Source organism: Archocentrus centrarchus, chromosome 8, assembly GCF_007364275.1.
Source record: "Archocentrus centrarchus isolate MPI-CPG fArcCen1 chromosome 8, fArcCen1, whole genome shotgun sequence".
In the NCBI taxonomy this organism is placed as follows: domain Eukaryota; kingdom Metazoa; phylum Chordata; class Actinopteri; order Cichliformes; family Cichlidae; genus Archocentrus; species Archocentrus centrarchus.
In genome coordinates, this window is record NC_044353.1 from 27,861,210 (window position 1) to 27,886,115 (window position 24,906).

Consider the following 24,906-nt stretch of genomic DNA (forward strand, 5'->3'; position numbering starts at 1 on the left):
AATGGTAACAAAGTTTGCAGCATCATGTTGCTTCACTTTTTGCCACTCCTATTGTTTTCTTGACAAACATGTCACACAAGCAAAAATAATTTTTTCAAACTCTGTCTACAGATATTAAATCAAGGCTATAACCGACCCTGGTCTGGAAGTGATGTAACCGCCTGTTGAAAGACTTTGAAAGTGTTTTATTAGACTGCTCTACCTGCCTGTAAACAGGAATTTTTTTTTGGCTCTCTTTAGTTGTTGATAGTTAAAAGGTGCAAAAACACAAAAGGAAAAAACAGTAGAATTACTGTTACTAGCTGAGATTTCTCAGTTAGTAACCTCAAAGTAATTGCACATACTATTTCACCCACCCTTAATTTTGTTATCATTAAAAGGCACAGCTTTAATGCTATTTTTTTGGAATATTTGTATTCATAATCATTTGTTTTGCCTACTGTCTTTTTTTTAAGTAAAATATCTGTTATTGCAAATATGCATGTGCATTCTGACAACCCCTTGAAAACGAAAGGGAAGAGATCTTTCCATAAAAAAACAACTAGGTTAGCTAGCTGACTCAGAGGCATGGTATATGAACAATATAAAATCTCAATCCCACTCTGGCATTCTTTACTGATGTTGTTAGCAGAAAGAGCATCAGGGATGTAAAGGGAGGCGGATGGGGAGGGGAGGGCTGAGAGAGGGACAGAGGCAGAGAGGGAGAGGCACTCACTCAGTGGTAGCAGGTTTGTGAGACCAGCAGCCAGAAGAGCAGGAAGAAAGAAGGAGGAGGGAGAGGAATCAGAGCGAGAGAAACAGTGTGGCTGCAGTCAGGAGAGACACAAACAGAGAGAGAGAGAGAGAGAGGAGGAGATACAGAGAAGAAAAGGTAAGAAGGCAGCTTCTGTCCACATTCATCTATTCAATGGTTTTCTGTTTTTCAGAGTGAAAATGAGGTATCAGCTGGAAGACAGAGTGCTCTCCTATCCTGTGTGAGCCTTCCTTTTCTTCCTCTGTCTGCCAGCTGACGGCACGCTGTATGTCGGGAGAGCAGCGCGCTGTAGCACTGCAGAGTGATGCAGAGAGATGGAGGAGAGAGGAAGAGGAAGGGAGGGAGGGAGGGAGGGAGGAAGGGAGGGCGGGATGGATGGAGGGATGGGCAGCATTATGATCTACAGACACGAGGAAGTAAGAATGGAGAGATCGGGAGGGAGAGAAGTGGAAACAGGAAGAGATGACAGACATCTGCCTCCGTTTTGCTGTGTCGAATTCAGGAAGTGGGTGTAGGGGATTTAGCAGGGGGGGAAGCCTTTGTGTGACAGTGTGCAGGAGAGTGTCAGCTGTCAACATCAGTAGTTTCCCTCCATGTTGGAGATGATATAAGTTTCTGTCTGGCCACACCCTCTGCTCGCTCCTGTGAGATGAGATTAGATGGGAGGCTTTTGTGGTTGTGCAGAAGTGATGGTGTGAGTCTGGGAATAGTGTGTGTGTGTGTGTGTGTGTGTGTGTGTGTGTGTGTGTGTGTGTGTGTGTGTGTGTGTGTGTGTGTGTGTGTGTGAAAAGCATGTTGGATGCTGGCCAAACATGCTTAGTATTGCCTCCCATTACCATCAGTTGAGTGGAATAGGCAGCGACAAGTCGAGCCAAGCCGCTTCGTCGTGCGCTCACCAAGATGTTGTCACTCGCAGCTGTACGTGTGTGGACACCAACACGCACTCTCCAGTGTGTGTATGTGGCATATAGCGGAGTGCACACAGCTGCAGATGTAAATACTGATCCAACCTTTAACTCTTCGTGTGATTCCTCAGATCAAATTCTTCCATTTTTTAGAGACATGACACAGAAATTATATATTGTAAAGGCACATTGCACAGAAAGAGAGTGAATGTTCTTGAAGGAGAGGCAGGAGCAGGGCTGACCCTTTTGTCATCTGGCAAACTGAAACAGTCTCTGAAAGGCAGCCCACTTAGAACAGCTTGACCAAGCATTTGTTGTTTTAGTGTCTCTATGCCAGGGCATTTTCACAGCATAGTAGACGATACATTTTCATTAAGCACTCTTATGTTCAAGAGAGGGGATTTCTAATGATCCCTACGCACACACAGGCTGCACAGTAAGAACTCCAGATGGCACATTTTGTGTTGTAACATCTTCAGACATACACAGAGAGCAAGGGCACATTTTAGGTGCACAAAATCAATAACAAGCAGCACCACTGCATGATGACTTAATGGAAATATGCTGTGACAGGAATCAGCCGTCTGAATGGTCTTAACTTTGCCTATGGCTTCCAGATAATATGACATATATAATATGTTTTAGCACCTTTGGTTTTGCTTAATAATGAGCAACTTATTTCACACACATACCTATAAAACTTTGTAAATATAAAAATTTACCACAAGACTGGAAACTTTGAGAAAAATTATGGTACAAATTTGAAATCTATAACTTTCAACCTCTCAAAGATTTATCATGGAAAATCCTGACTCTACACGTCATGACAGTGCGCTTTTTGTCTGGAAACATCTGAATGTCTAAAAGAAATCATTTGTTTGGAAATTGTAAATATAGGTAGGTAATCTCCAACAATAATCATTTATAAGAAACAATGCTAATGGCTCCATATTAAATGCTAATGTTGGCATGCTAGCAGCTCATAATGATGGAAAAATCACAAATTTTGCAGATATTTGGCCATGAGCCAAGTGATGCAGAAAGAGAAAAGCTCATGTTGCTAGGTTAAAAAGGGCCACCAAATCCTGACAGAGTCAGGAAAATAGCAATTTATTAAAGAAAATTTAAATGCCCCAAATGTTTATCTAAAATATGAACCAGAAGAAAATTATTTGTAGCTATCATATATCATGTAAAACTACTTAGATAATCAATTCCTTCTTTGGATTCTTACAACTGTTGTCTTCTTTTGATGTGGATTTATTTCTTTTCTCTGATTTATTATTTTAAATTGAATATGTCTGAAGACACATTTGAAACAGCTATCTTACCTTTTATGGACTAATCTGAAAAATCTTGCTTATATGATGTGATTATGAAGACCTGGATCAATTTATAGGAAAGAGGGAACTCTGCCCCTGTTGAATTGCAGGAGGGCAGTGGCTGCTATAAAGCTCTCTTAGGCCTAAGATTTTGCTGGATGAGGCATCAAAGAGACCTGATGAAACTCTTGGCAGTGCACTGATCGCTTTGAGGGCCAATGACATTCATGCTGAACCACCTGATGTCACACCACCTCCAGGACTCGTGACTGAAAGCAGAGGAATAACAGGCTTCTGGACCAGTCGTGTGGTTCTAACAAAGATAAAAGATGAATCAGGAACAGAAACACTGTGGTCAGAAAGAGAGGAGCAAAAGAAAAGTGAGAGCAGGAAGTAGTAGGAGGACCACAGAGAGAGGATGTCTGAGTATGTTGGTTGTGTGTTCATGTGGGTTAGGTCTTGTAAGTGGAACCTGTTTCTCTGTTTATGAGTGAATCAGTGTGGATGAAAAACACTGAGATTTGCATTCTGAGTCATTTTGGTTTATAAATGTTTATTTAAGGCAGGATTATGTTATTAATGCAGGAACAGCAGTGGAAATAACTGATCTGTCTGCATTTTGGCAAAGTCCAGAAGAATACTATATGATGGAAGCTGTTATCTGGTCAGCTGACTTCTGAGCTGTGGCTTCACCACCACTCCATCATGTTTGTGTGATCTGCAGTTAAGCTCTTAACTAGATTTCAAGTGACATCAAACGTCATTTTTGCTGGGACAAAGTGCAAAAAACGTAACGTCTGAGTCTATTTCTGGATCAGTGACGTATGATGTGCAATACTTTATTTATTTATTTTTTCAGCTACAAGAACGTGGACTGAACCATATATATATATATATATATATATATAAACATTTTTTCGCTTTAAGATTTGAATCTTAAACAGTGGAGCTTTTGGTGCATGTCAAACCATGCTCTCTGCCTCAAGATGCCAAACTGAAACTAAAATGAATTATTTAACAGCACAAGACATCACTGCAGTCTTTCGTTTGGCCCTTAAATGTTCACACTGCGTTTAAAATCTCCACCAAGTTTACACATATGGCAATTTTTTTGAGTCAGCATCTTCCAGTCTGGCTATGTTTGAGTTGTGTTGTTGATAATACAAATGTTGACCAGAATGCTGAATGTGTGGAATAAAATAGATGGATCTGGATCTGCTTTGATTACAACTACTTTGATCTATTTTGAGTCTAACAATAGGAATGTCTTCAACTTTAAACTTTGTGAACTTGATGCACTGTTCAGCTGTAAAACATCTTGACAATGCTGACCTCTGAGGTAGCAAAGTATGCAAGAGTTAAAGAAAAAGCAGATGCTATCAACTAATGAGGAGCAGAGAGCACAGGTAGTCACCATCTACCTTTCAGCCTGCTGGATCATCCCTAAGCTGCTGGAACATTAAGACAATTTAGACAGCAGCCAGGTGCTATAAAACTACTGTGTGTAAACTAGAGAGATAGCCACCCTTGTGCCATCCTTTGTGTTTTAAACTATGTCCTCAAGCTTTGAGTTTGGCATTTTGGCTGCCAACATCTTAAATTTGGGACAAGACCGCATTTGAACAAGAAAGAAATAAAGAGTTGTTCGCTAATGCCGTGAATCTAAGAGATGCAGTCGATGTTGGCAAGCAAAAACCAGGACTAAAATATAGTTTCTTAAAAAGCTGAGTGGCTTTAGGACAACCCAACACAGAACATGAAGAAGGGCATCCATCTGTTAAGTGTCTATGTGTCTAATAATGCATAAACTTAAGCCTTAACCCCTTAACTGGCAGCAAATAAAATCACCTGAAACAACTACATAACACTCTCTGGTTATTATTGGCTCTGAACAACCCATTTCATAGCCTATTAATCGGCTGCGTCTGGTCCGCGGGCCGAATGAAGTGCATTTATATGGCAGGCTAGACCCGCCCATTTGACTGACACCTCATTCGGCCAATCATGTTAAGAAATGGGTTTCCCAGAGCCAATAATACTCAGAGGGCGTCACGTAGCTTTGTCAGGTGATTTGGTGCAGCCAGTTAGATGATTGGCCGAATGACGTGTCAATAAAAATGGGAGGGTCTAGCCTGCCATATAAAAGGGACTACAAACGGCCCGTCACCGGGCCCTTGCCAGTTAAGGGGTTAATACAATGTAAAGAGGTAAGTTATTGATAATCAACCCTCAAACAGTTGTTATGAAGGGGTAGAATAGCTACAAACCAAACCTGTGTTTGTAGACCAGGAACCTTCTTGCTGTGAGACAGTGAGGCTAACCACTGCATTGCTGTTACAGCAATGAAAACTAAATCACAGAAAGTTCACTGTGTCAGCTCTACAATGTTTACCATGTAAATGCACTATTAGTACATTAGTACACAAGATTATCATGTGGGCTCCTTCATAAAATTTGAAAGCTTGGTTTAAATGTTTTTTTTAAGCCGTATAATTTTTACCTTTTCCCCAGTGAGAAGCAGTCACATTTCAACCTAAATTCCACCTCCCTCGAGTCATTCAGTAGCAGCACAATAATGTTTCTCTCTGTTGCCCTCACAACAGAGAGAAACATCACAACATAGATGTGTTAGCACACATGCCGTCATCTTAACGGAAGTAGCAAAGCGAGATGTAAGGAAGCACAAGCCTTTGTTTTTTTTGACAGCTGCATTTTCTAAAGGCAACAATCGTTAGTTTAATTATTCAGAAACATATCACTTGGCTGCAGTTTTTAACCAATTCATCTTAAATTCACGAATGCATTTTCTTTCCTGCTGAGTTGCTTTTGTTTTTGGATTTTGACGTTGTGAGTGTTGGGGATAACAAAGGACTGGAAGAAATGCTTTTAATTACTCATGAATGAAAGATAGACTGTCAAAGGGAGACAGCCATGTAACATGCTACAAATTGCTGAAACAGTAAATTCTCAGCCAAGTCAAAGATTTGTAAATAGACTGACCCCAGAGTCCAGAGGTCTGTACTATGAAGCAGAATTTTGTCCTATTCAGGTAACTTTGGGGTTAACCCTAGGGTCTCTGTACTATGAGGGTGGTTCACTTCTTACAGGGTTACATTGACATGGTAAATCAGGCTGCGAATCTAACCTCCTCCGGAGCAGGTTCCAGATTAAATATCGACAGCCTGCTGACTCATTGTCACTAGTGGACCCTACAGAGGTTGCACAGGTAGTCCAACTTCTCCTGGGGCCATAGAAGTTCCATGACCCATCAGCAGGAGCAGCATCTGCTCCTTTGTGCAAAGAGGAACGGGACAAGCACTGCCAGAGCCCTACAAAATGACTTTCAGCAGGCCACTGGTGCGAATGTATCTGACCAAACAATCAGAAACAGACTTCATGTGGGCAAGTAAAGAATTTTTTTTGTTGCTTATAGAACAACATAGTGTAAAATTATTTGCAGCCAAAAGGTGGCTGCAAATAATTTGTATTTAGTATTTGAGCAAGGGGCCAATGGACAGGGCTATGTACCATAAAATCTCGGAAAAGAACCTTTTTCCCTCAGCCAGAATACTGAAGATGGGTCTTGGATGGGTCTTCCAGCATGACAAGGACCCAAAACATACCACCAAGGCAACAAAGCAGTGGCTAAAGAAGCACATTAAGGCCATAGAGGGCCTAGCCAGTCTCCAGACTTCAATCCTATAGAAAATCTATAGAAGGAACTGAAACTTTGAGTTGCCAAGCAGCAGCCAAAAAAAACCTAAAGAATATAGAGAGTTTCTGTAAAGAGGAGCGGGCCAAAATCCCTCCTGAGATGTGTGCAAACCTGGTGACCAAAAATAAGAAATGCTGTGCTTGCCAACAAGGGGTTTCTTCACCAAGTACCAATAAATTAGATAGCTAGACCCTTTTTTCTGAAGACTTAGTCAGTAGGTGTTGATTTCATAATTGCTGATCTCTAATCTCAAACATGCAGGTCTGTTACCATGATGATGTATCCGGGTAAGAAGTGAACCACCTTCTTAGTACATAAACCTCCAAATTTACCCCAATAAAACCAAATCCTGCTGAGAGGCCTGAGATCTCTTTCAAGTATCAGTATTTCTTATGTTAATGAACTGAACAACAGTTCTCACATATCAGTTAGTTTCATATTTTGCTTTATAGTGTTTTAAGTGTGAAGTTGTCCACAACCTTTTATAAAGAGTTGTTTTTGGCCAAAGCCTGCAGTTTAAACAAAAACAAACCCCTCTAAAACCCACCGTATTCCACCTACTCAGCACTAAGAAATGAACTTGCAGGTAAACACTGTGAGTATTTAGCAGCTACAGAATTAGATATTTCCCAAAGCAGACACCACAAACATCCAAATTTTAAAAGGCAATCAGTTTCAAGGAGATTTATGGATATTTTATTATCAGACAGTGGAAGTAAAACAGAAGCAAAATCTCCATTATGTCTGTGTGTTCAGTTTTGCCTGAGTCAGGCTGTACAGTAGGAGCTTTATTATTGATCCCATTTGCGGGAACTTTTCACTAAAGGTTTTAAAGTAACTTAGCAGCCTCCACGAGATGTCTGCCACGTGGTGTCACAGCCATTACTGTTGTTCTGACTTCTGAAATGGTCCAAATCAGTGGGTCAAAATAACAAAAATAAAATATAAAAAATGGAAACATATTGATTAGAGATAGAAATTAAAATAAAAATTGATTAGGACATCTAATAAAACTTTTATTTCTCTGCAGGCATCAATACTTAAGCACAGTCTACACCATACAGTTAATATAAATGAACTGCTTGCTCATTACAAAGGTGGATATTAAATTTTCATCGAGCAGAAGATGGTTGTGAGGAGAGGAAACTTTTAAAGCATTCTTTGATGTAAAAATGTATCAGTGAAAAGCGAGTATTGACCACTATCATTCACAGAGATGCTGTATCGACATTTTTTCTTCCTGTGAGCTGTGAAGAAAATCCTAGCTTATCATGTTTTAAGAATAAAAGGTTGTCTCTTGTGTGTTGACAGGACGGAAAAAAGTGCTGCCCCCTCCTTCCCTGCCACCCCCATCTCATGTAATATCATCTCTGTTCATTATTCATGAGTTCGCTGCTGTCTCTGCTGAAGTTAATCAAATTCTGATTGTGAACTATCAAAGGGTTTGGATAGATTTTAGAAGTGCTTCGGGACGAGTGAGACAGAGAATAAAAGGAAGATGAGCACGCTTGCAGAGACTTGAGATCAATGCTGAAATTCTGCAGTTCAGCACCACTGCATGGAGTTTGCTGAGCATTCTGCAGACTGATATGAATGCTCTTGTTTTCTGTGTAGAACAACATATCTCAGTAGAGCAAAATGTCTAGATTTCAAAGATGAGTCCTGGAGACACACATTTAAGACTCTTGCCATTCCTGCATTGCCCAGGTGCATGCATCCAAATACAGATGAAAACAATAGGTATATGTTCGGGTGTGTTTTATTTAACTGTAAGAACAGCACGGACAAGAACAAAATGATTTATAGTTGAGGGTTCCTCCTGCTGCAGTTTGTTTATGTTGCGCTGTCCTAATTCAGGTAGTCTTCACTTGCTGTGCTGCATATAAATTATGATATTTTTGGGTTACAGACCCTAAGAATACATTGCTGCTCTGCTCACACACTTGCATGAATCCTGTTTTATGTCACCGCAGAATCTTCATACCCCATGACCGTGGGTTGGGACTGTGTAGACAGCACATGGATGCTCATGGCGACATGCCCACATGCTCACTGTGGTCATGCTGATGTTCAGAACATGCATTTTTTTTTATCATGTTTTACTTTAGCATACTACAAATTACTGGCACTCTAACAGTTAAACACAAACATGTGACAATTGAACTTGGATTTGAATTAACAAATTTTAAAGGTCACATTTCATTTCTCCAACTCAGATATTGCTCATCTCAGTGGACTGTGCACAAAAATCCTTCTAGAAACAAGCCTCACAACTTGGCTGACATCTTGAATCGAGCCTGGATGGTTATTTGATGCCCTTGTCCAAATGACTGGGGAGAGAACCATAAATTTAATTTCAGTGGTTACTGGGAATTAAAATCCAAATGTTATTGACTTGCCTGTCAAATCCAATAAAGAACACATCAACAGCATGGCAACATTACCTCAAAATAAAGGCTTTTTTTGGGGGGCGGGGGGGGGGGGGGGGGGGGGGGGGGGGGGGGGGGGGGGGGGTCTGTCCTCTAAGGCATTGCTGAGACCCAGTCACCTGACTGCACAGCTGCTCCACCTTTTGTCATTAGACCCAAACTGGACTCATGGATCTTCGGCCTGGATTTTGAAAATGTGCCTGCTTACTTTCTCCCCACTGCCTACTGTTAAGCCTGCCTTTGGAAATCTATTGTCTCACACCTGTTTCTTCAGTGTGGCTAATGTTGTAACAATTAAAAACCAAACAAAACAGCTAGCATGCTATGCTACCAGTGGAGGAGCCAGTGTTACTTTAATTTTTTATAGGGCAAATCAGTGTTTTTAAATTTCTTCATGCATACCTGCTGCTGTTCAGATGACTGACAAAGAGGATGTAGAAATAATTCATAATTCTTAATGAGCTTTGAGTCAAATGACAGCACGTAATACCAAAAGCAGAACAGCTAACAGAAAGCCAGTGGTTCTTTTGCACACTAGATGCTGGACCAGTTGTTTATATTTAGAAAAATACATCATTAGGTGCCCCCCCCCCCTTTTTTTTTTAAAAGAATGATCTCTTTACCTTCTAATTCAACATCTCCTGGCATGCCTGAAATGTTGATCCTTCTGATCCTTCAATGTCCAACATTTGAAATGCTAATATGTGTTATAGTGTTTTAGCTGTAGACTGTGGTTTTGGCTTTGCTGCACTTTTCAGTTGTTCTGTCATCAGATTATAGTGTGGTATGAGTGACTGGGGTGTGTTTTTTGTTTTGTATTGTTTGACTCAGGTTTCCAAGTGGAGAAATATGGAGAATATTGAATGTAGTGACAGAGTTATTGATCAGCTGGGACCGCAATAATGCAGCAGTCTGTGCTAAATTAGATCTTTGATTCACTCACAGGTCTGTCAGTATAGGCTATATACTGACACTGTAAAGTGCTGCCTGTGTTTGTTACTTAACAGTTTAGTTAAAAAAAGCTTGAACTTGTCATTTAGTCTGGTATGAAGCCCCAATTATCTTAATTTAACTCTTATCCAAGAAATTAAAGTTGTATTTCTCATCTGCCTTATATATTAAGATAAATTCCACAAGACAGACTGGGACAAGCAATACTACTAAACAAGCACAGTTTAAAAATAAAAAATAAACCTCAGTTGTTCAAAATTAGGCTTGTGAAGATGGGTGTATTTTGCTTTGTATATCTCTGTACCTCTAAAGTTATTTCCTTCTAGCAATGGAGGGTGGATCAGAGTGAGGAGGACAGATTTACAACAGAACACTATAGTGTAACGTAAATATGCAATAGGCACACCTTCTCGGCCTCCTATCAGCAGCTTCTTCATTAGAGGTATGACGCACTGCTTATTTCATACAGGTTTGTGCCAGAGTATCCCACTCTGCTGCTTTCACACATACCAACACAGGCTCAGAGGGCCTAGCAGTGTGATTAATAGTACCAGCAGTGACTGTTTATCTTAATAGTACTGCCCTATAATGCGAGCAGACATGCACGTTCACACTTTCACATTCTCAGATGAGGTAACTACACTGGAAAATAGAAATTGCAACCTGGATTTATTGCATGAAGTAGAAAAGAGGATGATGTACAGCTATAATTACCAAACATGGGTCTCTAGGTACCTTACATCAAGCCTACATACTCACACACAAGCACACCCTTACCTTACATTCTTTTTTTTTTTTTTAAGGTGGCAAGAAGAAGATTTTTTTTTTAGTTCTCTCAATCAATTACATTTCTCAGAAAGCAACAGTGAGTGGCTGAGTGGGAGTGTGAAGAGATGCTAATTTTATTTTCTCTCCTCCCAGGTTTCCCCTCCTCACATCACTGACCCATGAAAGAAGCCATGCCGGTTCTCACAGCAGGAGCAGGTAAGACAAGCGAGCACAGACACTCAACACATACTGTCCATACTGCCCAAGGCTAGCTGTGCCCCTTCTGTTCATGCTAATATACATTATGGGTTTTCTCATTGCTGTCCTCTGCAGGGCTACATGAAACGCTGGCCCTGCTGACCTCTCAGCTGCGGCCAGATGCCAACCACAAAGAGGACATGGTGTTCCTCAAAGATGTCTTCAGCGAGAGAAGTTTGGGATACCTGATGAAGGTGAGGAATTATTACTTCTTGTGAGTGAGTACTGTTCAACCTTCAGTGCATTCATGATAGCTGAAAAATTAATCAGTTGTTTGAATAAATCATTTCAAAGTTGAAACATGTATTGGCTGCTTATGCAGTTTTCTTTGGATGACTACCTGACTTCATTTACCAGGAAATCTTGTCGTACCTGCGGTAGTTTCTTTGCATTTCTTTGTAGCATCGTGCCAAAATGCTGTGAGTTCTCAAATGTCTTTCAGTCCACCTACAGGTCTAGAGACTGCTTTTTTAAATGCAGGATTTTTCAACATTTGAGTCCAAATCCCAAAACGTTATAATCATAGAATAATACAAGTGCAGAATTTGGAAATAAAACTGGATCACAAAGCTTATTATCCTTCATCACTTTTATTTTTTAATATGTAGATCTGCTCCTGACAAAATAAGCATCTGTATGTCTTCTCTATCTTCTCTATAGACAATAATAACATTCAAAGAGCATTCAGCCTGAATAAAAGTATCCACTAGATATTCTTTATTTATCCTCCTTGCGATGTGTCTACTTATTTGATACAACCTGAAATATCTCAACTGTCGGATGAAATGCAGTGCGATATTGTACAAAAACTCTTGTTGGACCAAAGGACTCCATATACTTAGTATAGACTGTACATAAAAGATGGATGTAGCTTCCATTCTGTAAAACTAATGCAGAAGTGCCTCAAACTGCCTCTTGGTCACTCTTTCTACCGATAAGCACAAAGAAGTGAGTTTGTACAAAAGTCCATGGAAAAATGGTCCAACTCACTATGACCTCAGTCGACACTTTTCTGGTGAGTCTTTGATAGTTTAAGTCTTTTTTCAGTAAAGGTTTTGGCTCCCATAAGATGAAAAAGCAAGGTACATATGCTTTAGGGCATGAATACCTTTTGATTAATAAGTTGCTTGAGACTTCAGAACAGGAGTCAATGAGCCGATCATGGTAGCTGTGTCCTTTTTTTTTTAATTAATAAAGAGTTTATATTGCTGATTCTGGTGATCTCGTGAACTTTACTAGAGTGGGCCAGATCATAGGTTTTCTTTTGGTTTGGTTTTTTTCCTCTGTGTGGAAGGATTGCCATAAAGTTGGTACACATATTGCACTCATACTGCATGTAGTAATTCTCTCACTAATAAGGTACATATTTAGCTATATATGGATGATCAGATTAGTTTGCCTGACTTTCAGCCTTTTTTAAATTATGCAGTACTCTAATTAAATACTTCCTTCAACATATTGATTTTGTTCTTCTCAGATTCATGAGAAGCTGAGACAGTATGAGAGACAGAGCCCAACACCTGTCCTCCACAGTGCCTCCTCTCTGGCAGACGATGTAAGTTCCTCTCTCACACACACACACACCCACACACACACACACACTGTACTGTAAATTACTTTTCCACTTGGACACAGCATTCAGTCACCATGAGTTAGCTCCAACAGAGAAGCAATGTGGGTATGAAAAGTGAATTTTAATGTTCTCAAAGTGCTGAATCATCCCACTGTTCCTCTAATGAAACTCCATATCCTGCTGCTCTGTCAGTCTCACCAGTTATCAGAAGAGCAAACTGCTGACCTTAGGTGCTTGCCACTTATCTTCCCCTCTGTGCATGTCTGTATATAAGTTATTGGACAGTAAACTGTAGTGTGTGTTACTAGTGTACACATGCATACCGGGTTAAGGCTCAGGGTTCATGTGTGTTGTTACTGGCAGGTGGCCAGAGGAGCTGCAGAGTGGTCCGATGAGTACAGAGGAGAAAGAGCTGCTGCATTTGCTAATGTCGCCTCACTCAAGGTAACATCACTTCCACACTTTCAAGTGGTCGAGCTTTTTGTGGCAATAACACAAGAGTTTTTATTTCCCTGCGACACAGTCAATGCTGTTATTGTCCTGCACTCACATCAAACTGATAATTCATTTCTGAAGCTGTTTGCAAGTTCTGGCAGAGGTCAGACTGCGTTGTGTGCTCGTTAACAGTCAGCACTGTAATCTCAGCATGCATGTTTTCTGTCCCATCAGGCTGTTCTCTCTGTGCATGACACTGTGGCCCAGAAGAACTTTGACCCAGTTCTGCCACCGCTGCCGGAACGACTTTGAGGATGATCTGGAAGAGGAGTCCGTGAAGATTGTCAGGCTGGTAAAGAACAAGGAACTCTGGTGAGTTGTGACATAAGGATGAGCGTGGAAGTGAAAAGAGCAAGAGATTATGGGAGTGAGACCTTTGGTCTCTTCTGTTAATGGAGTCACTCCTTCTTTGTCCTGTAGGGAGCCACCATCAGGCGTGATGAAGCCACCGGGGCAGTGATAGTGGCTCGGATCATGAGGGGAGGTGCGGCTGATCGAAGCGGTAATTTGGTGTTTATTTTCTAAAAGCTTTTACATCTTCTGCTTGTATAACTACTCTGACAATATCTGTGGTACCAGCCTAAGGGTGAGAGGATGCAGCATTATAGGAGAAAATAAGGACCGTCTTTTCACTTCACTTTTATAAATGATTTTCAGTCAGTTTGTAATGATGTTCTCACATTGCCAGACTTTAATTCAAGCTTCTTTCTTAGTCCAACAGTATAATAATAAAAAAATAAATGTCAGAATCTGCCTTTAAAATCCAACGCTAATATAAAAGGTTACTCTTTGCTTCATTTTGATGTTTTTAATAGTCAGAAAAAGGAAAATGTCATGAAAAAAAAGAGCCCCAGCTTGGAACCAAGCCAGGCTGTTGCAGTAATGTAGCATAGCCTTGAGCCAGTGTGATGCCTCAAGAGCCTCCTGAATTTTACAGTGGTGTGTCTGCATTTCTCTTCTCACAGCCGGTGAGAATGAGATCAATTGTTTCATAAAATAAGGAAAACAAACTTGATCATCTATAAATGCATGATCAAAACCTCAGATAGAGCGGGGCAAAATCTGAAGGATGGTTGCAGTTGTTGGACAGGAAAAAAACCTTCTGATGAGTTAGAACTGATTGCATGATGTGGCAATGTGGTTATACCATGGAAATATGCATGGTGTTAAAGAAAATTAAGCAGTGTCTATATCTATTGATCACTAATGCTTTCATCTTTTTTCTTGCTGTCAAGTGATCCAAAATTTCTCCTGTTAGTGTGATATTGTCTGCTCTGTGCATCTGTGTCCTGAGGGAGAAATATATTGACCTCACTTCTCTCAGGCTCTACCTTTGGTTGCATTGTTGTGGCTGCAGATAAACAGATCACAGCTGAGGACAGAAGCTGCCCGTATCTGTGGATCTAACAACAGTACTGATGTTAAAAAACAAATGATAAACCCCAAAGACCCGGGAGGCACACTGAAACCTCTTTGAACATCATTGATGTTTCTGCCAACTCAGTCTGTGTGTCCCCGCTTCACAGGTTTGGTCCATGTAGGAGATGAGCTGAGGGAGGTGAATGGGGTCTCTGTGATCCACAAGAGGCCCGATGAGATCAGTCAGCTGCTGGTAAGACGGACAGACAAACACATAAATGTTGGTATAATTCAACTAAAAATACAAACAAGTTTAAAAAAAAAAAAAAAAAAATTCCTCAAGTTGACTTCTCAGCTTATTATACTGTATTTCAGTGTTTGTCTTTAATGTGAGGGTGCAATTATAATCTTCCCCTCCTTTTGTTTATCTGTGATCCAGTCCCAGTCTCAGGGCTCCATCACTCTAAAGATAATCCCTGCTATTAAAGAGGAGGACCGACTGAAGGAGAGCAAGGTGGGATAAAGCATGATCGACGGAAGTGCAGCTCAGAGGAAACACTAAGTATTCAGAGTGTGCAGGGAAACAAAACACCTTTTATTGTGCTGTGATTTACATAACATGCAGGCTTTTGTGAGAACTACTAAAAGTTCAATCCTCCAAGAAGATTTCAAATGGTTTATTTTTCATTTAGGACAAATCACTGTTGTCCACAACCATTTACTATGAATAAAATATGAAAATATAGTAACCTTATTTTAAGTTCAGTTAGTTATATTATTTTTAAATAAGATAATCCAGATAACAATAATTGTGCCACATTCTGTTCCACAATGAACATCCTTTTGTTGTACATTCAGCATACTCCATTATGAGAACTCTAATCCCTAAAATATGGTGTTTCCACCAACCTGTGCATTTGACTCCAGGTGTACATGAGAGCCTTGTTTGACTACATCCCATTGGAAGACAAGGCCACACCCTGCCAGGAGGCAGGACTTCCCTTTAAACGGGGAGATATCCTGCAGGTTGTGACGCAGGATGACCCCACCTGGTGGCAGGCCAAGCGTGTGGGAGACAGCAGCCTGCGTGCTGGGCTCATCCCATCCAAACAGTTTCAGGAGAGGTGAGAACATCCAGAAGGAGGTCTCGTATCTTTTAAATTGTCTTCACAATTAACACGACTGCGCTGTTGCAGAACCGAACGGTTCACCTGTAAATCACAGATATTTATTTTATCCACACGGTAATCTTTTAAATCCACATTCATGTGTTCCACTTTAAAGGGTCAACTATGATTAGATGGAGCATCAAATCATTGTGGAAAAACAAAAAAAAAAAAGAATTGAAATGCAGACTTGAATGGGCGTATGCTGAAACTGTAAGTGTCATAATCTGCTGTTAAGATGATCTCATCTGGCTGGGAGATTCCAGCCAAACACAGCAGCATCTGGAGGGTAAATAAGCATAGTTTAAACAGAGAGAGAGAGAGAGATGGTTCAGAAATACCTACAATGGATTTTTTAAAAAAATGTTTAGGATAAACAGATTAGGGTAAAGCTGGCTTACATTGATTGTCATAATCTTCCCCATGCCAATAAAAGTGGCAGGAGTTCAGGTCTGCCCCTCAGGGATGGATCGCTGAATAGGCTTACTGGGCCCAGACGTGTCTCTGAGGTGATTGTTGTCATGTCTTGCTGGAAAGTCAAATGACTTCAGATTAAACGATCTTATTTGTCTGTGCCCAGTGAATTATTGTCTAGTCCATCCCTGTGTTGTATGTTCCTTTGCCTTTCTTATTCACATCTTCTAGTCCTGACAGTCCCTCCTTATTTTTTGCTTACTCTCTTTACTCTCTTCCTGCCTTTATCCTCTTTGGTTCTTTGCTCTGCTGCACACTTCCCCAGGCGACTGGCCTACAGGATGAAAATGGGCACGCTCCCGAATCCAAAATCCCCCAAAAAGCCTGCCTGTAAGTTTCTGCTTCCTTGGATTTCACTGGCTCTTCAGCATCTATTCATAATTACATTTTATGACCTGCAACATCTTTCACTATCAGCTCTCTATCTCACTGCCATTAAAGGATCGCACCACTGTATAAATGCAGATGTGTTTTCACTGGGTTTTATTTTTTGACCATTTTTTGCTATTAATTGGCATTCAGATCCATTAGTATTCACTGTCCATTCTTTAAATGCTGCAATGTAGACATGTTTTGAAAAAAAAAAAAAAAAAAAGAGGTGGAGGGGAACAGAGACAGAGGGAGGGATCACAGATATGAATTAATCTCTTTCATGTTCAGTCCATCTGGCCAGTAAGCCAGAGTGATCTCCAGGCTGTGGAACAACAGTCGTCCACTGAGAAACAAAGCCCTGTGAATATGCTGCGCTTCTCACTTTTTCAGTTAATACAATAGTGGATTCACTATAGGTGAGTGGACGATGTGAGCAGTGGCTCTTCGTGGCACATAAGCTGCAGGCGATCCGATTAGGCGTGAGCCGCGCGGAGACAACAAGAGCTTAGCAGCATGGCAACTAGCCCTGCTACGCAGCACAGCGGCAAACCTGCGAGGACTCTTCTGCCTCGGCCTCCGTCCACACTCCCCAAGCGCTCTTTATTAATTCCACCAAATCCCAGCAGGAGCTTTAACGTGCGGGTCCCCCCTCCTCATGTCAGAGTGACGTCAGTTTAATGACAGTTTCCTAAATTTAGACTCATTTCTCAATCTCTAATTTTCCTAAATGTCATCACCTGTCCTTTACCTTTCCTAACATTTTACTCTGCCCTTCGTTGCTGCGGCAGATGATCAAGGATGTGATAAAGGTGGGTACATGTGCAGCCACGAACACGGCAACAACAGCCAAACAAACAGCCACACACAAATTACAGAGTAAAAATGTTGTTGAAAGCCCGTGTGTGTGTGTGTATGGTTATGTGTGTAAAGCGTGTGTGTGTGTTTAAAGATTGCATGTGTGCTACTGGGTGTGCATTTGGGATTTCTGCAGCTTCCAGCTTAATTCCTCCCCTCCTGCTGTTAGTTACCAGACCAGAATAGAAATTCTTTGTGTGGCTAGTTTGAGTGTGTACATGAAATGTGTGTGTTTCTTTTGAATCAGGTAAGGTGCAGGCAGAACAGCATCCCTGGAGACTGTAGTCGAGCAGAGATTGTTGAACAGAACAATACCTCCCCTCTTGCATCAATCCTGTTATCTTCTGTCTTTTGTTTTTCCAGATTAGTCTTTACATTAATGTTTCCTGTTTCCCTATTTTCTTTAAAACACACACACCACACACACACACACACACACACACACACACACACACACACACACACACACACACACACACACGCACGAGTGTAAAACAGATTTTTTTGCTTAGGAATTACAGATCGGTTGTGTGAGCAGTTTGTACACGAGCTGCACATCTTTGGGGACACCAAGCTTGTTTATGTGTGTACACAGAGATTCTCTGACTCATATACAGATGTAGAGCCATCTCTCTCCTCTCCCTCCTCCTTAAATCTCTTTATCAAACCACTAAACAGTGGCTGTTGCCTCCAACAGCACATCTTCACCATCTTTAGGCTGGCCCTCCACTCTCTCCTCCTGCTGTCTGCCTGCCTGCCTGTTGCCCATTGGGCCCCTGCCTCCCCTCTGCAGCAACCACGGCCCACCCACCCCTCTCTTAAACTCTTCCACGTCCGTTATTCCTCAACTCCTCCAGGTCTCTTACCCTCTGCTTACCCCCCTCTTTTCCCTGCTTGCCTCCCTACAGAGGACTGTGACTGTGAGGGATATTTCAATGGACAGTACATAGGTGAGAGCGTGCACATCTTTCTCCACCTCCTTCTCCCTATCTGCTCTGTGGCTGTTGCAGGCTGGCTGTGTGCTGGTTCCCTGGGTGCTTTGGGCTGGGGGCCAAAATAACTGCTTGGAAGGTTGCCTCTTCGGGGGCCCAGGGTTGAGGGATAAGAGGAAGGGTGAAGGTTTCGAAGGGTCAAAAGAGATGGTTTTCAAAGTCAGTGCCAGAGAAGAGTCAGTGAAATTAGATGAGGGTCAGCAATTCATTTTGATAGTTGAAGAGAAAGTAGATATGCATATGAGTGAAACATTTAACTGCTACAATGTTAAATGAGGATGGGGAAAGGAATGTGTAGGAAGGAGCGTCTCACACTCACAGCAGGTGTTAGTAACAGAGCCGGCTCTTTGAAGACTTCACTGAATAATTAGTTACGAGAGAGTTTAGGGATGGATCGCTGTGTCAGCTCTCGTGGTGCAGACTGTACAGCTATACATTATGTAAAACAAGTTATTTTTTTGTTATACATTTCCTAAAGAAAAATAAACTGGTGCTTTTTAAGGTACAACTTTGAGATTTGGAGCTTCTTTGATGGAGTGGAAGGAAAATTTAGAAAATGCATGTTCAGGTGTTTTTTTGTTGTTGTTGTTGTTGTTTTGTTTTGTTTTTTCCCCTGCACATTGTTAATTGGACATTTATGCAAATTCACATATACTGGTCACTTTGTTAGGTACACCATGCTAGTACTGGGTCATTAAAAATTAAAAATGATATGAAAATTTAAAAAATAAGGCCATTTGGAAGGCAACAGGGGGTCCTCCCTTTTGCCTTCCAAATGGCCTTAATTTTTCAGAACAGAATAATGTTGATGAAGTGAACAAGGTGCTGGAAACATACTGGTGACTGTGGAGGCCGTTTGAATCCAAAACACCAGTTTTAGATGATTTGAGCCAGAAGATAGGTACACCACAGGGATAAAGGGATGAACATGCAACAGTATCCAGGTAGGATGTGCCATTTAAACAATGCTCATCTGATACTAAGGTGCACAAAGTGTGCCATGATAATATCCCCTACAACATTACATCACCACCAGCAGCCTGAACTGCTGATACAAGGCAGGATAGCTCCATGCTTTGATGTTGTTTATGCCAAATTCTGACCCTACCATCTGAATGTCAGAGTGGAAATTGAGACTCATCAGACCAGACAATGTCTTTTCAGTTCAATTTTGGTGAGCCCATGCTAACTGTATCCTCAGTTTCCTGTTCTTAGGTATAAGGTTTGGTCTTCTGCTGCTGTAGTTCATCTGCTTCAAGGTTCAACATGTGCATTGAGAGGTGCTCCTCTGCATATCTTGTTTGTATCGAGTGTTTGAGTTACTTCCTATCAGCTTAAAGCAGTCTAGCCATTCTCCTCTGACCTCTGGTTTCAACAAAGCATTTTCTCCGAGAGCACTGCCTCGAGAGCCTGGAGAACTGGATATATAGTTTTTGAGATCATTCTCTGTAAACCGTAGAGATGGTTTGGTACACTCAGACCAGCCTGTCTGGCACCAACAACCATGTCACATTAAAAGACATTTAAATCACCTTTCTTTTCCATTCTGATGCTCAGTTTGAACTTCAGCAGGTCGCCCTGACCGTGTCTGCATGCCTAAATACACTGAGCTGCAGCCAAGTGACTGATCAGATATTTGCATTAATAAGCAGTTGGAGGGGAGTACCTAACACAGTGGCCAGTGAGTGTATTTGCATATGCAACACAGACATTGTAGCGCAAACATGAATTGTGTAAGTAATCATGTGGGAAGTTCATGATGCTATCTGTTAGTTAAAAATACTACCAGTAAATTGTATTATCTAATAAAAATTTGAAGCTTTTTAGTGTAAATATATTTATAGGCAAGTGTGAACTGGATTTTTCTCATTCTCTAAGCCAGAAATCTCCACCTCAGCAGCATTTGCATTCACTAAACCTGCTAATTTTATCCTTTTGTTTATTGTGGATTTTAAAAAATTACAGTAGGGTTTGTATATATCATTCAGAGCCTGATGTTTTTAAGGGTGATATTAGAGACATTTTTACTCGATTCACAAAGTACATCGGTTGTTAGGGAGACATTTTTTACACTTTATCGTGGTAAATGTATAAATTCACCTCAAGTATCAGCCAGCATGTTGAGCTATCTAATATGGAGCATGCAGTGCAACATATATGGAGAAAAATGTGCATTAATAGAGAATTTAACTTTATTTTACTTTTCTCCTTAAAAGTACGAACTATAAAAACAATACAAATAGACAGCCAGGCCAAACAAGTTTGACTAAATTTAAGCTGTGGAAAAAAATCCCCTTTTCTTCATTTGCTCTTTAGCCTAACGTTGACCTCCACTCCCTCACCCTTCTTCAACCCAGCCTGACCCCTTATCTGCTCCTCAATCCTGTGAGCTGCTGTGATGCGTATGAGAACAAGGAGCGACCTAAACACAGCTGAAAACTTATTAATAGCCCTCTCTCACTGTAACACAAAATACTTTACTAGATAGTATTTGTGCTTCCTGTCAACCTGCTTGGAGCTGTTAAACCCTCCCCCTCCCCCTCCCCCTTTCCCTTCCCATCCCTCCACCCACCGCCTCCACCTCGCAGTGTTTGGATCCTCCTAAACCTGCCCCTCAATCCTGCCTTGCATCTAACTAACTCCCTGTGCTGCTCTGGTCGCTGCACTGCTTACCCCTACCCCACAAAATCACCCCCCCCCCCCCCCCCCCCCCCCCCCCCCCCCCCCCCACCCACCCACGAGGGCCCTGCTGCGTTGGACGCATTGCACACTCAACCAGGCACGTTTGTTGCTTGTTCACCCTGTGTGGAGGTGTGAGGCTGGGTTGTGTGATGCTCTAACGCCAGTTATAGTCTCTCCTAAGTGTAAAGCAGTGGCGCCCTCCTGTGGCCAGGTGTTTTCCTGGGAATTTTATTCAGGTACAGTGCCCGGCTCATTCCTGCAGGTACACACCACTGACAGGGGGAATACAGACAGCCCTGATCATGGGAGACCCGTTCTTTTCCTTTTAACGTGGCGTCTCCCAGGGCCAGGTTGTCCTGTCTGTCCTGCCTCAGCACTGTAGCCTTGTAGAAAGCAGCATGTCTTATGAATACATAAAAGTAAAATGATATTTACCTTGGGTCACTGAAATCTGTTTTTCAATGCTAAGATTGTTATTGAAATGCTTAAAATATAACAGAATATAGGGATTTTACTGAATATATTGTCTGTCAGCTGCATGTGATCCAATTCTTGGTTTAAGCATGACATATAATTGGCTCCAGCTTCTGATTACAGTATATCTCACACTATCAAGTATTTACACTTCCAATAAGACTGAACTATATTCATCCATGTGCACTCTTTACAAAGGTTTTTAATGCATGATAATCTGTGGGTTGGAAATATGTTTATTCACTGTTTTATCAAATTGCTGTGCACTAGTAAACTTTGTCGTACATCTGACCAAAGACCTTTTGTTTTCTGTTTCTTCTTCCTTCGCGTCTGTGGCCTCGCTGTAGCTGGTTTACGGAGGAGTTTCCGGCTGAGCCGCAAAGACAGGCAGGGATCATCAGGAGAGGGCTCTGACCTTGGAGAACCAGAGTTCATGACCTACGAGGAGGTGACCCGCTACCAGCAGAAGCCACATGAGAGGCCCCGCCTGGTGGTTCTCATTGGTAAGACTGGGAAGCACAAAAGGACACCTGTGATGACAACGCCATCTAGTGGAGAACAACTTGTGTTACAGCATTCTGTCATTTTGTTCACCATTTGTTTTTTAAAAGGTTCTCTTGGAGCAAGAATTAATGAACTCAAACAGAGGGTGATTGCTGAAAACCCACATCGTTATGCAGTAGCTGTACCGCGTGAGTCACTCAGTATTGACTCTTCTACATGGACCACCAATACTCTGGATATGTCACTAAATTGCTCTTGTGTGCCCACAGATACAACCAGACCCAAGAAACCGCACGAGAAGGATGGTGTAGAGTACCACTTTGTCACCAAACAGCAGTTTGATGCAGATGTTTTAAACAACAAGTAGGTTTCTGTTGATATCATATTGACTTGCGCAAGTTTGTTTTTTGCTTCTTTAAATAAAGGCTTAATTCTTCTTAATTTTTGCTAGGTTCATAGAGCATGGGGAATACAAGGAGAACCAGTATGGCACCAGTATAGAGGCTATCCGCTCTGTACAGGCCAAGAATAAGATGTGTATAGTAGATGTGCAACCTGAGGTAAGGGTCACATTACAGAGCCCATCCTGTTTAATGTTCATCCAGAGAATGCACTGTCATAACATGTCACAGTGAGTTACTCAGCCTGCACGCAGCAGCACTTTGCTGAGTACCTGAGTGGGCAGGGGCAGGCAGTCACGTCAGGCCTGCTCACGAAGCAGAGAGTTTGATGTATTACTGTTGACTTTGTTCCTCCCGTCTCCATTCTGACCTCTCTTTTCTCTGTTTGATGTAAATCTTCTGCCACTTCAGGCTTTGAAGAGGCTACGGACAGCAGAGTTCAAGCCGTATGTTATATTTGTCAAACCTCGCGTTCCTGAGAGCAGACGTCGCCGCAGTGCAGCCACTTCACCAGGAGGGGGAGAGCATGGCCGTATTACAGTGAGACTTGTTTCTCTTACCAATAACAGATGTCCTGTTCAAAGCTTTAGCTGTAGTTTGACTTATTTTGCCTTATTTTTTCCACTGTGCATTGTAAATATTACCAACAGTGCTGCACAATTCTTATGCACTCACAAGGTTGGTAAATATGCAGCAAAGTGAAAATTCCTAATCAAAACTAGGCATGCACAGACTGTAAAAGTTTGGTCCACTCTTGATGTTTAAAACAGCAATTTTTTTTCCTGCTGTTTATTGTGTTTATTCCCCTCTTTGTGCCAAAGAAACACCGGAAGTCTCTTAGCTCTGGGAACTTTGACCAGTGCAACACAACATGATACATGACACAACAGATAAAAAAAGGTCCCTAACATTGTATTTGCTAATAGGACAAGTCAACAGGGCCAATATATGCAAATACAGATAAACAGCCATTTAATCGGTGCACCCCTAATGAAAAGAATATCATTCTTGCAGTTAAGAAGACCCCAAAAGTTTAAAAGTATGCATTATGTAGATGTTGCATCATGTTCAGGTACTACCTGCAGAGGATCCAACCTTTTAAGGGACTAACTAATATATGACTTCTGAATTAAAAGCATAATAGAACTGTATGTGTATATTCTTCATTTGGCTTTCTTCAACAGGATGAAGACCTCCAGGAGATGCGCCAGTCTGCCATTCAGATTGATCAGCAGTACGGCCACCTAGTGGACCGTGTCCTGATCAAGGAGGACTCGGCCAGTGCCTGTGTGGAACTGCGAGGTATTTTGGAGAGGCTAGAGCGAGAGTCCTTCTGGGTGCCTATCAGCTGGGTGCGGACCTAAACATACCAACTCACTCCACAATCTGTTCCACAAGAACTTTACAGTCTGCTCACCAAATCCTGCACTGGTCCTCTCCCAGTGAGCTGATGCTCTTCCTCTCTCTGAAGGCCTGCTGGCCAGCCTTGGAGTCCACTGAACGTCCTCTACATATGCTGAATGATACGGGGCTGGTCAGTCAGCCAAAAATTGAGGCACCAAAGGGAGAGAATGATGTCAGAGGAATACCTCAGTTTTACAGCAGGTTGGTTAATTGGCCAAAAGTCACAGTGTTACTTCCACAAATAATCACTACATCGTCTTGTTATATTTGTCCAGGTCTGCATTTTAATTTATTTATTGATTTCAAAGACGAGGATGGAAGTTATAGTTTTAAGTGGTTGGTAATGCTTTTTTTTACGAGTCCCATATTTTTCGACATTTTCCAAAAGTTTTCCACGGTTTAAATTAGCCATTATTTAGCTAATTAGTCAAATATGTTAAAAAAAAGAAAAGCCTATGCCTTTGTTATTTGTTGCTACAATTTGCCACCAGTTTATTATATTTCACTTTAATAAAAGATAGAAATTTATGTATTTGTTAAGTAAGACATGAGTTGAAAATGTTTGGGAAATCTTGTGAGGACCAAGTTTTCACTTGTGCAGAGATAAACTTTAAGGAGTAAAGCAGAAAATAACTAAACGTATTTTGTAAAAATATTAAATATCAAGCAGGAAAAGGATGGGCGCCAACTTCTGAGGTCCACCCTTGTACAGAGAGTTTTTTATTGCCCATTTCCTTTTCCTTTCTGTTAAGTTAGATAAATGAAGCCTGGCTGCCCACGAGGCCTCCATAGTTGGAAAACAGAAGAAGCAGAGGTCATCTGGACCATCAAAAAAAATAAAAAATCATTTACAAAATATTGCCCGTATCTGTGATACTTTCTTGGAAAGACAACAAAATGCTTGATTAGATGGTGATTAGATTGTGCTGTACTGGGTCACTTTAATTCACAGGCCCAGTATGGTTTAAGTTAGGTTGAAATTATTGCATTTTAGCAGGTGTATTTAAAGTACAGAGCGAGCTTTATTTTGTAGTTCATCATGAGGCTCAAATA

At 41.3% G+C, this 24,906-nt stretch overlaps 1 protein-coding gene across 1 annotated transcript; it reads left to right on the forward strand.

Annotated features, from left to right (window-relative positions):
- Positions 1-784: 784 nt before the first annotated feature.
- Positions 785-24,674, forward strand: mpp3a (MAGUK p55 scaffold protein 3a). Its single transcript, XM_030736474.1, is given in 21 exon segments — positions 785-871; positions 10,998-11,060; positions 11,178-11,296; positions 12,580-12,661; positions 13,047-13,119; position 13,175; positions 13,345-13,419; positions 13,421-13,489; positions 13,591-13,672; positions 14,697-14,782; positions 14,969-15,043; positions 15,457-15,653; positions 16,435-16,499; positions 17,330-17,350; positions 18,305-18,346; positions 21,892-22,047; positions 22,156-22,236; positions 22,318-22,411; positions 22,500-22,608; positions 22,861-22,989; positions 23,634-24,674. Coding segments are annotated over 20 exon segments (1,773 nt in total). The 5' UTR covers positions 785-871; positions 10,998-11,023; the 3' UTR covers positions 23,814-24,674.
- Positions 24,675-24,906: the final 232 nt, after the last annotated feature.